We start from the raw sequence: 12,433 nt of genomic DNA, 5'->3' as shown, positions 1-12,433 counted from the left end.
TGTCTCAGCATGGCCACTGGGGCGGGTAGTGATGTCACTAGCGCTGGTGTCACATGGTACAGGCACTCGCGGTGACCCGGACACCAGAGGAGGATTCATGCCGCGGAAAGACACTCGACCTTCCGATATAATAATTTTATAGGATCAGAGGATAGGTGTCTCAGCATGGCCACTGGGACGGGTAGTGATGTCACTAGCGCTGGTGTCACATGGTACAGGCACTCGCGGTGACCCGGACACCGGAGGAGGACTCATGCCGCGGAGACGGCGGCTCCAGGACTGCGGAAATCTACTGGACATCTGTCTGCAGTGTGTGGGGAGGAAAGAAGATCCTTCTCTGATCAGATTAGGCACTCTCTACAGTAACGGTTTATCTGGTGGCAGATTGAAGAATGTATGGCCACCTTCAGGTTCCCTTTGGACTTTGCTGGACACCTCCTTGCACCAAACACCACCTAATCTCAAGGAACCCTGTCTGACCTTGAGGTTGCATAGCTGGAAAATGCTGATACCATGTCACCAATCATTCAGGTTTTCATTTTTCAGACACTAGTGTGCATCTATATTGGAGCCAGGGGCAGTCCTACCCCGAGTCACATGACTCAGGCGGCAGAAGCTAGGGGGTGGACAAACAGTTTGGGCCACCTGCCTCCTCTCCACTCTACCGTCCGCCTTCTTGGCACACTACTACCCTCCTCATCCACACATACACCAATCCCCAGACTCATCTGAGGTGATCGAGTGCAGAGATTGGCCCAACAACGGTGCCGTAGTCCCGCCCGCGAGACCATCGCCACCAGTTAGTAAGAAGAGCAGCGGGCGGCTGTGATTGGCCGGTCTGGTGCCAATCACAGCTGCCAAAGCTTCTCCTCTGACTGGCCATAGTGATTTCTCGCCAGTGATAGGGTTTATATGGGGGATATATAATCTATCTGAGGCACAAGTGTGGAACTCCAGGCCGGGAGGGCCAGATCCATGCCAGTGTTTAGGATGGACTGATAGAGAGGAATGTGTTCTGCCTGATGGACCACATCTTTCCTGATCCAGACCCATCAATTAATGTAAGCTGTGTCAAAAATGTGTGAGGGCCTCGGCCCTCTATGGACCGGTTCGACATCCCTGATCTAAGAGTCGATGAAAAGTCATCCCTCGCAATCAGTTTGTCATCTAACAGTGATCAGGAAAGTCCTTTCTTATCTGGAAGAAGGTAGCAGCCACAGGTAATGTAGATGGCTGTATGATGAACCACATGCACTGAGCAGTACAAAAGTAGTCATGGTGAAATCAATATTACATCAGACTCCTGCTGATGTCATCTGGTGTAGCCCATGGAGAACAATCCACCGCAGGGTCCTCCCCTTCAGCTGCCAGAAGGTAATAGGACCGGACCATTCCAAGAACCCCCACAATGCAGATGCGCTCACATTAATCCCCTGCTTTCTGTATTACAATATTCATTCATAAATGATTTAGCCAGTGTTTTGCCCATTGTAAAATCCCCCCCCCCCCCCCCCCGCCACCGACTTACCCTCTGAAATTTACCACAGATGGCGACATCTTTAGTACTGGCAGGCGATCTCTGCAGAATGTGTGCTAATTGGGAGTTCTAAAGCCAGTAGTAGTGGTTGGTCTCCAGGAATTCTTGGGGTTTATACATGGCCTGAGCATTGAAGACCCCTGGTAAAGGCGAGTTGAATCGTGTGGACCCTACTGGCTAGTGTCACAAGCGATTTTGCCAATCGCTACAGGTTGGCCATTTCATCTGGTGAGCGTATAAAGTTTCCCTTTACATTTTGAGATGAAGATATGAAAGCTGAATGAAGGAACTATGTGTTGGACATTTTATGGAAATGAAAAGACTATCCTTGCCTCCTCCTTTCCCATTATTTCATATACAGGACCAATACTGTTTTACAATATGCAGAGCTTCATATATATGTGAATAGTCATTAGCACTTTATAAGTTGTTGAGCGCTAAACCTTTCTCCGTCTTTACAACGTTTTACTGAGTTACACACTCTGTCAGTACATAGCGATCCAACTGAATCAATCCTTTTGTTGTAATCAATTTTATTTGCTGCTGGTGGTGTTTTACCCTTAGTGAGGAGCGCACGAGAACCCCACTTTTTTAAACTTTTGTTTTCCATAGCATTTTAGTAAGGGGGCGTTTAGGACCATTGTAGCCCCTCACACAATCCAATGAGTTCTGGGTCACCATGAGCTTGCTGGGTAGTTTGTACCTACACAATCTGTTCATATAGTTTTCAAAACTTGTTTAAATTGTGTTGAAACCATCAATTGGCAGACATCTTGGGGAATCAATCTCTGGCAAATTCAATCACTGTGATCAAAACTCCTGGGAAACGAGGTTACAAATCAATAAGGGTATGGGTGCCAGAAGCAGGGCATTTGTGAGCCAGCTATCGCACAGAGATTACGGCACTGCCATAGGTGCCCATTGAAATAGCGGCATTGACGTAAAATTGGGGCGCCCAAATTATCACTCAATACCGCAATTTCAATGGGGCCCTATGGAGGAACTCCAAAAATTACATTTTGGCTTTTTTTTTTGCAGTGGTCGGTGTTGATCAGCAGCAGGGAGGTTACGTTTGGTTGTGTGGAGGGCTGGTTAGGTGTCGGGTAGGGTGTCTGTGAGGGTGGGGTTAGATGTCAGGTAGGGTGTCTGTGAGGGTGGGGGTTGGGGTTAGGCGTCAGGTAGGGTGTCTGTGAGGGTGGGGGTTAGGCGTCAGGTAGGGTGTCTGTGAGGGTGGGGGTTGGGGTTAGGCGTCAGGTAGGGTGTCTGTGAGGGTGGGGGGTGGGGTTAGATGTCAGGTAGGGTGTCTGTGTGGGGGAGAGTGGTTGGGGGTTCAGCGTCAGGTAGGGTGTCTGTGAGGGGGGGGGGTTAGGTGTCAGGTAGGGTGTCTGTGTGGGGGGAGAGTGGTTGGGGGTTCAGCGTCAGGTAGGGTGTCTGTGTGGGGGGAGAGTGGTTGGGGGTTCAGCGTCAGGTAGGGTGTCTGTGAGGGTGGGGTTAGATGTCAGGTAGGGTGTCTGTGAGGGTGGGGGTTAGGCGTCAGGTAGGGTGTCTGTGAGGGTGGGGGTTGGGGTTAGGCGTCAGGTAGGGTGTCTGTGAGGGTGGGGGGTGGGGTTAGATGTCAGGTAGGGTGTCTGTGTGGGGGGAGAGTGGTTGGGGGTTCAGCGTCAGGTAGGGTGTCTGTGTGGGGGGAGAGTGGTTGGGGGTTCAGCGTCAGGTAGGGTGTCTGTGAGGGGGGGGTTAGGCGTCAGGTAGGGTGTCTGTGTGGGTGGAAAGTGGTTGGGGCTAGGCATCAGGTAGGGTGTCGGTGAGTTTAGGCATCAGGTAGGGTGAGGGTTTAGGGTGAGGCATCAGTAGGGTGTGTCTGTGTAGGGGGACCGTTAGGGCTAGGCAAAGGGGAGGGTTTTGTGTGAGAGTAGGGTTAGGTTTAGTTATAGAAAAGTATTGGTATTTAATATCAATATTTTACAATCCTTTTTTACACTTTAATTGTAGAATATCTATAAATGTACCGAAATTCTACTAGCGGTTTTCCTGGGCGCCCAAATTTTCATGTGCCATTTTATTAATGCCAGAGTGCCGCCCTAATTGGTGAAAAAAATCTGTGTGCTTCTTATTGTTACTGCAAAATAGGGATGGTCAGAAATGCCCATTTCCAATTCTGTGGAAATTCAGATTCCCACCAATGCCAATTTCCGTTTTTTCCAATTTCCAATTCTTCGATGTTCCATTTTCCTGAATTCTGAGTTTGAGGATTATTTTATTAGTCTTTTTTGCATTAGATAATGCAAAAAATGAAATAAAAAAAATTGAAAAAAAACTGAAATTGGTAAACAGAAACTCAGTCCTGTGAATGGTCTAAAATGACTGTCTTTTACGGGAAAATTCTGCATCCTCCGATTGGCCCAGTGCTTCTAAGTGTTTGTGATCGGGATAAAGTTACAGAGTTGTGGTAGATCAGATTTAGATTTCTTTCCGAATTCTGATCTAGAACACCAATTTGCGGAAATTTTAATTCTGTGGAATCCAAATGAGCGTCCCTACTGTGAAATATTCACAATAAATGAGGAGTGGTTGAGGATTGTAAAACATCTAAAAAGAGGCAAAAAGGGAAGCCTAGAGATGCGCTTTTGCATCCTTAGCAACTGAACTTTTCCCCCCGACAACAAAACATTCGCCGCTTCAGCAACACTTCGCTGTCAGTCGCTAGTCTCACCGACGCACCGTTACGAACCATCGACTGCTTTTGCCGGTCCGAGATAAAAGGTAGGAAAACAAATACCGACGCATTAAAGAGCGGAGAAGGAAACCGCGGAGGGACAGCGTGAAAACAGAGGCAGCGTGGAGAGAAATGGAGAGACGGAGGATTAGGCAAGTGTAACAGAATGAAAAGGAGTACAGCTCAAGCAGGCTGGAGATGGAAAAGATGAGGAGAGGAAAAAGTGAGATTCAGAGGAGAAGCAAGAGCCAGACACAAAGAGGGAACAAACAAGAGACACGTAAAGTAAGAAGAGAGGATAGAGAAGATAGAGAGAGAGGTGTTGACGTCGCTGCTCTCTCCCCCTCCCTCTCCCTCCTGCTCTCTCCTTGGCTGCTACTGACTGATGAGAAGCTTCAGTCTTCTCCAGGAGACGGTCCTTTCCCCGGGCCGGCTGCAGTAATACTAGCATGGAGCTCAACTCGTCCGGCCCGGGGAACTTGTCCAGCCTGGACTCCAGGAGCCGCAGCATGGAAGAGCTGATCATCACGTCCACCTTTGGCACTATCTTGTCCTTAATGTACGTCACGGGGATGGCAGGCAACGTGTACACATTGGTGGTTATGTGTCACTCCATGAGGTACGCCGCATCCATGTACATCTCTATCATCAACCTGGCTCTGGCCGACCTCCTCTACCTGTCCAGCATCCCGTTCATCGTCTGTACCTACTTTGTCAAAGACTGGTACTTTGGGGACATCGGTTGCAGGATACTGCTGAGCCTGGACCTTTTCACCATGCACGCCAGTATTTTTACCCTGACGGTCATGTGCACGGAGAGGTACATGGCCGTCACCAAACCCCTGGACACCGTCCGAAGGTCCAAGAGTTACCGGAAGTCCATGGCCGTGGTCATTTGGATCTTGTCCCTCCTTCTGACTTTGCCCATGATGGTCATGATGACGTTGAGAGAGGGCGACGGCAGAAGTGTGAAGAGGATGTGTGCTCCCACTTGGAGCGAGGACGCCTATCGGACTTACTTGACTGTACTTTTTAGCACCAGTATCATGGCCCCAGGGATGGTCATCGGATACCTTTACACCCGCTTGGCCAGGACTTACCTTGAATCTCAGCGGAACCCCATCCACAAGAAGGAAAACAAAAGATCCCCCAAGCAGAAGGTGCTCATCATGATCTTCAGCATCGTCTTGGTCTTCTGGGCTTGCTTCCTGCCTTTTTGGATCTGGCAGCTGGTGCGACTCTACGACATGTCTCCACCACTCTCTGTGCAGACACAGAAGTGCATTAACTACCTGGTCACCTGTCTGACCTACAGCAATAGCTGCATCAACCCTTTCCTGTACACCCTTCTGACCAAGAACTACAGGGAATATCTGAAAAACCGCCACAAGAAGTTCTACAGGTTTACCTCCTCCTTCCGGAAGAGGGGCTCCACCTTGCACTGCTCTTCCTGGGGTCGATCGATGTCCTCCAGCAACCACTACGACTACCCGTCAGAGTCAATCAACATGACATGTGTCAGGGACATCAAGTGACGGGAGGCGTGCCCACTTGTCGCCGCTGGCCTCGGGCTCACCGCAGGGAGGTCGCAGGAACAATGGTAAGTGATGGGGGGTCCTTCAGAAATGACCGTAACCCTTTCAGTGCTGTCTCTCTGTATCAAACCGCAATGTTTATGTTGAGTTTTTGTGCAGCGTGCAAGAGAGTTGTGTGGGGGGAACTGACATATTTATTACTTTCTAAAGGAGGCCTCTACCCACAGCCATTCTGCAGTGTTGGACAAGGTGGGGCATTGGTGTGTTTGTCATTTGCTGTAACTCGATCTACCTGCTTGATAAGACGGTTGCTCTTCCCATTTGCGGCGTCATTTAAATCCATACTTTGGATCACCTGCTAATTCCCATAGGGGTCCATTGTGAGTTATTGAGGTGGTTTAGGTTCCAAGCAGGGCATGGGGTGACTGTGTGAGTAACCACCAGGAGACTGTCTCTTCAAGCAATGTCTGTAGGACAGCTATGGATAAGAAACCTCGGCATTAGTCTACTTTAGGGGACCCAGCAGGAAACCTCATAGGGAAATTCTACTAACATGATTGGGTGGACAGCAGCCTCTTGGACTTCTATGTTTCAGATTGGTTGTAGTAAACTACGCCCACAATTTGGCCAATCAATGCTTTGTGCTGCGATTGGACAACTGTTCCCTATGAGGGTTTCTGCTGGATCCCCTGAACTAGACTATCACCAAAAAATTCCTGCCCTTGCTTCTACCTGCTCTGCTACTGCTGAACGTTTCAGGGTGGAGCTCTTCTTTAAAACAAGTAGTGAGAGGGATGGGAAGGCTGTTTTTAGAAATGTGCCATTCCTGTTTGTCATGTCCTCTAAATAAGTATGTAAATCAGGTGATGTGACTTCACTGGCTGAACACTCGTGGTGGGGGAGTGACTCATACTGTGTCCATATCAGAGGATCAGCACCACACATATTCCTCCCTGCACTGAGATCTTGGATTCAGTGGTGTCTAAATCACTGGAACAAGCATGCAGCCAGCAGAGTCACACCTGGAACAAGCATGCAGCCAGCGGAGTCACACCTGGAACAAGCATGCAGCCAGTGTGGTCACACCTGGAACAAGCATGCAACCAGTGGAGTCACACCTGGAACAAGCATGCAGCCAGCAGAGTCACACCTGGAACAAGCATGCAGCCAGCAGAGCCACACCTGGAACAAGCATGCAGCCAGCGGAGTCACCCCTGGAACAAGCATGCAGCCAGCGGAGTCAACCCTGGAACAAGCATGCAGCGAGTGTGGTCAGACCTGGAACAAGCATGCAGCCAGCAGAGTCACCCCTGGAACAAGCATGCAGCCAGCGGAGTCACACCTGGAACAAGCATGCAGCCAGTGTGGTCACACCTGGAACAAGCATGCAACCAGTGGAGTCACACCTGGAACAAGCATGCAGCCAGCAGAGTCACACCTGGAACAAGCATGCAGCCAGCGGAGCCACACCTGGAACAAGCATGCAGCCAGCAGAGTCACCCCTGGAACAAGCATGCAGCCAGCGGAGTCACACCTGGAACAAGCATGCAGCCAGTGTGGTCACACCTGGAACAAGCATGCAACCAGTGGAGTCACACCTGGAACAAGCATGCAGCCAGCGGAGTCACACCTGGAACAAGCATGCAGCCAGTGGAGTCACACCTTGAAACAAGCATGCAGCCAGCGGAGTCACACCTGGAACAAGCATGCAGCCAGCAGAGTCACACCTGGAACAAGCATGCAGCCAGTGGAGCCACACCTGGAACAAGCATGCAGCCAGTGGAGTCACACCTGGAACAAGCATGCAGCGAGTGTGGTCACACCTGGAACAAGCATGCAGCCAGCAGAGTCACACCTGGAACAAGCATGCAGCCAGCGGAGTCACCCCTGGAACAAGCATGCAGCCAGCGGAGTCACACCTGGAACAAGCATGCAGCCAGTGGGCTCACACCTGGAACAAGCATGCAACCAGCAGAGTCACACCTGGAACAAGCATGCAGCCAGCGGAGCCACACCTGGAACAAGCATGCAGCCAGCGGAGTCACCCCTGGAACAAGCATGCAGCCAGCGGAGTCACACCTGGAACAAGCATGCAGCCAGTGTGGTCACACATGGAACAAGCATGCAACCAGCAGAGTCACACCTGGAACAAGCATGCAGCCAGTGGAGTCACACCTGGAACAAGCATGCAGCCAGCAGAGTCACACCTGGAACAAGCATGCAGTCAGTGGAGTCACACCTTGAACAAGCATGCAACCAGCAGAGTCACACCTGGAACAAGCATGCAGCCAGCGGAGTCACACCTGGAACAAGCATGCAGCCAGCAGAGTCACACCTGGAACAAGCATGCAGTCAGTGGAGTCACACCTCGAACAAGCATGCAACCAGCAGAGTCACACCTGGAACAAGCATGCAGCCAGCGGAGTCACTCCTGGAACAAGCATGCAGCCAGCAGAGTCACACCTGGAACAAGCATGCAGCCAGCAGAGTCACACCTGGAACAAGCATGCAGCCAGCGGAGTCACACCTGGAACAAGCATGCAGCCAGCGGAGTCACCCCTGGAACAAGCATGCAGCCAGCAGAGTCACACCTGGAACAAGCATGCAACCAGCAGAGTCACACCTGGAACAAGCATGCAGCCAGCGGAGTCACACCTGGAACAAGAATGCCACCAGCAGAGTCACACCTGGAACAAGCATGCAGCCAGCGGAGCCACACCTCGAACAGGCATGCAACCAGCAGAGTCACACCTGGAACAAGCATGCAGCCAGCAGAGTCACACCTGGAACAAGCATGCAGCCAGCGGAGTCACACCTGGAACAAGCATGCTGCCAGTGTGGTCACACCTGAAACAAGCATGCAGCCAGTGTGGGCACACCTCGAACAAGCATGCAGCCAGGGGAGTCACACCTGGAACAAGCATGCTGCCAGCGGTGTCATGCCTGGAACAAGCATGCAGCCAGCGGAGTCACACCTGGAACAAGCATGCAACCAGTGGTGTCACACCTGGAACAAGCACGCAGCCAGCGGATTCACACCTGGAACAAGCATGCAGCCAGCGGAGTCACACCTGGACCAAGCATACAGCCAGTGGTGTCACACACGGAACAACCATGCAGTCAGCAGAGTCACACCTGGAACAAGCATGCAGCAAGCAGTCACACCTGGAACCAGCATGCAGCCAGCAGAGTCACACCTGGAACAAGCATGTAACCAGTGGTGTCACACCTGAAACAAGCATGCAGCCAGCAGAGTCACACCTGGAACAAGCATGCAGCCAGCGGAGCCACACCTGGAACAAGCATGCAGCCAGTGGTGTCACACCTGGAACAAGCATGCAGCCAGCGGAGTCACACCCGGAACAAGCATGCAGCCAGTGGAGTCACACTTGGAACAAGCATGCAGCCAGCAGAGCCCCCCTGGAACAAGCATGCAGCCAGCGCAGTCACACCTGGAACAAGCATGCAGCCGGCGGAGTCACACCTGGAACAAGCACGCAGCTAGCGGTGTCACACCTGGAACTAGCATGCAGCCGGTGGAGTCACACCTGGAACAAGCATGCAGCCAGTGGGCTCACACCTGGAACAAGCATGCAGCCAGCGGAGTCACCCCTGGAACAAGCATGCAGCCAGTGCAGTCACACCTGGAACAAGCATGCAGTCGGCGGAGTCACACCTGGAACAAGCATGCAGCCAGCGCAGTCACACCTGGAACAAGCATGCAGCCAGCGGAGTCACACCTGGAACAAGCATGCAGCCAGTGGGCTCACACCTGGAACAAGCATGCAGCCAGCGGAGTCACCCCTGGAACAAGCATGCAGCCAGTGCAGTCACACCTGGAACAAGCATGCAGCCGGCGGAGTCACACCTGGAACAAGCATGCAGCCAGCGCAGTCACACCTGGAACAAGCATGCAGCCAGCGGAGTCACACCTGGAACAAGCATGCAGCTAGCGGTGCCACACCTGGAACAAGCATGCAGCTAGCGGTGTCACACCTAGAAGAAGCATGCAGCTAGCGGTGTCACACCTGGAACAAGCATGCAGCTAGCGGTGTCACACCTGGAACAAGCATGCAGGCAGCAGAGTCACACCTGGAACAAGCATGCAGGCAGCAGAGTCACACCTGGAACAAGCATGCAGGCAGCAGAGTCACACCTGGAACAAGCATGCAGCCAGCGGAGTCACACCTGGAACAAGCATGCAGCCAGCAGAGTCACACCTGGAACAAGCATGCAGCCAGCGGAGTCACACCTGGAACAAGCATGCAGCCAGCGGAGTCACACCTGGAACAAGCATGCAGCCAGCGGAGTCACACCTGGAACAAGCATGCAGCCAGCGGAGTCACATCTGGAACAAGCATGCAGCCAGCGGAGTCACATCTGGAACAAGCATGCAGCCAGTGGGCTCACACCTGGAACAAGCATGCAGCCAGCGGAGTCACCCCTGGAACAAGCATGCAGCCTGCGCAGTCACACCTGGAACAAGCATGCAGCCAGCGGAGTCACACCTGGAACAAGCATGCAGCCAGCGGAGTCACACCTGGAACAAGCATACAGCCAGCGGAGTCGCACCTGGAACAAGCATGCAGCCAGCGGGGTCACACCTGGAACAAGCATGCAGCCAGCGGAGTCACACCTGGAACAAGCATGCAGCCGGCAGAGTCACACCTGCAACAAGCATGCAGCCAGTGTGGTCACACCTGGAACAAGCATGCAGCTAGCGGTGTCACACCTGGAACAAGCATGCAGCTAGCGGTGTCACACCTGGAACAAGCATGCAGCCAGTGGTGTCACATCTGGAACAAGCATGCAGCCAGCAGAGTCACACCTGGAACAAGCATGCAGCCAGCGGAGTCACACCTGGAACAAGCATGCAGCCAGTGTGGTCACACCTGGAACAAGCATGCAGCTAGCGGTGTCACACCTGGAACAAGCATGCAGCTAGCGGTGTCACACCTGGAACAAGCATGCAGCCAGTGGTGTCACATCTGGAACAAGCATGCACCCAGTGGTGTCACATCTGGAACAAGCATGCAGCCAGCAGAGTCACACCTGGAACAAGCATGCAGCTAGCGGTGTCACACCTGGAACAAGCATGCAGCCAGTGGTGTCACACCTGGAACAAGCATGCAGCCAGCAGAGTCACACCTGGAACAAGCATGCAGCCAGCAGAGTCACACCTGGAACAAGCATGCAGCCAGCAAAGTCACACCTGGAACAAGCATGCAGCCAGCAGAGTCACACCTGGAACAAGCATGCAGCTAGCGGTGTCACACCTGGAACAAGCATGCAGCCAGTGGTGTCACACCTGGAACAAGCACGCAGCCAGCGGAGTCACACCTGGAACAAGCATGCAGCCAGCGGAGTCACACTTGGAACAAGCATGCAGCCAGCAGAGTCACACCTGGAACAAGCATGCAGCTAGCGGAGTCACACCTGGAACAAGCATGCAGCCAGTGGTGTCACACCTGGAACAAGCATGCAGCCAGCAGAGTCACACCTGGAACAAGCATGCAGCTAGCGGTGTCACACCTGGAACAAGCATGCAGCCAGTGGTGTCACATCTGGAACAAGCATGCAGCCAGTGGTGTCACATCTGGAACAAGCATGCACCCAGTGGTGTCACATCTGGAACAAGCATGCAGCCAGCAGAGTCACACCTGGAACAAGCATGCAGCCAGCGGAGTCACACCTGGAACAAGCATGCAGCCAGCGGAGTCACACCTGGAAAAAGCATGCAGCCAGTGGAGTCACACCTGGAACAGGCATGCAGCCAGCAGAGTCACACCTGGAACAAGCATGCAGCCAGCGGAGTCACACCTGGAACAAGCATGCAGCCAGCGGAGTCACACCTGGAACAAGCATGCAGCCAGCGGAGTCACACCTGGAACAAGCATGCAGCCAGTGCAGTCACACCTGGAACAAGCATGCAGCCTGCAGAGTCACCCCTGGAATAAGCATGCAGCCAGCAGAGTCACACCTGGAACAAGCATGCAGCCAGCGGAGTCACACCTGGAACAAGCATGCAGCCAGCGGAGTCACACCTGGAACAAGCATGCAGCCAGTGGTGTGAGAGCACCTGATCTGCGTACTAGTTCTGGGCCAGCTCTATTAGAGGCATAACAGGCAGGTAAGATCAAGCTCCAATTGCCCTCCACGTTCAGGTGCCCTTTGAAGGGTTTTCACAGGTGGGGTCTCAGAACAGATGAATGTGTTGGCAGGACAGAGAGGAGAGACCTCCCTTCCTTCTGCAGCACACAGCAGGTCTTCTACTCTAATTGCTTCTTTACAGAGGAAATCCCTTCAATAAAGCAGCTGCAGTTTTATATTAAGAGTTTTGATCAGGAAATCTCTGCCTCATATACAGAATTTGCAGCAATGTGCCCCCTCCCTCTCAGCCACACAAGCCAAGGCTGTGATCATTTTCAGCAATTTCTGCCTCACTTGCAGGGTACATTACTTCAAACAGAGGCAGCTCTGCTATGGATGAATTCCTGGTCCTTTCCAGTGGCATTTCATTGAGTATGTGACGGAGACCCAGTCTTTACCCATCCCTTAGACAGCTGCCAATACTGCCTGACCATATCTCTGAACTTCCCCTTGCATTTGTCAATTTTTTTTCTATATTAATCATTAAGAGGTTAACTG

At 52.3% G+C, this 12,433-nt stretch overlaps 1 protein-coding gene and 1 long non-coding RNA gene across 3 annotated transcripts in view; one reads left to right on the top strand and one right to left on the bottom strand.

Moving 5' to 3' along the window:
• The window catches only part of LOC137540814 (uncharacterized), a 291,452-nt gene that overhangs the window by 64,593 nt on the left and 214,426 nt on the right, over positions 1–12,433 (bottom strand). The gene's annotated exons all lie outside the window — the stretch shown is intronic.
• Positions 4,700–12,433, top strand: part of LOC137540813 (urotensin-2 receptor-like) — a 133,034-nt gene continuing 125,300 nt past the window's right edge. Inside the window, exon 1 of the mRNA XM_068261974.1 lies at positions 4,700–5,850. Within this exon, the coding sequence (XP_068118075.1) occupies positions 4,700–5,785 (1,086 nt within the window). The 3' untranslated portion in view covers positions 5,786–5,850. The remainder of the gene's footprint in view (positions 5,851–12,433) is intronic.

This window comes from Hyperolius riggenbachi, chromosome 12 (assembly GCF_040937935.1).
Source record: "Hyperolius riggenbachi isolate aHypRig1 chromosome 12, aHypRig1.pri, whole genome shotgun sequence".
NCBI classification, from domain to species: Eukaryota; Metazoa; Chordata; class Amphibia; order Anura; family Hyperoliidae; genus Hyperolius; species Hyperolius riggenbachi.
Note: the sequence above shows the minus strand (reverse complement) of the source record. Positions and strands in the feature narration are given on the sequence as shown.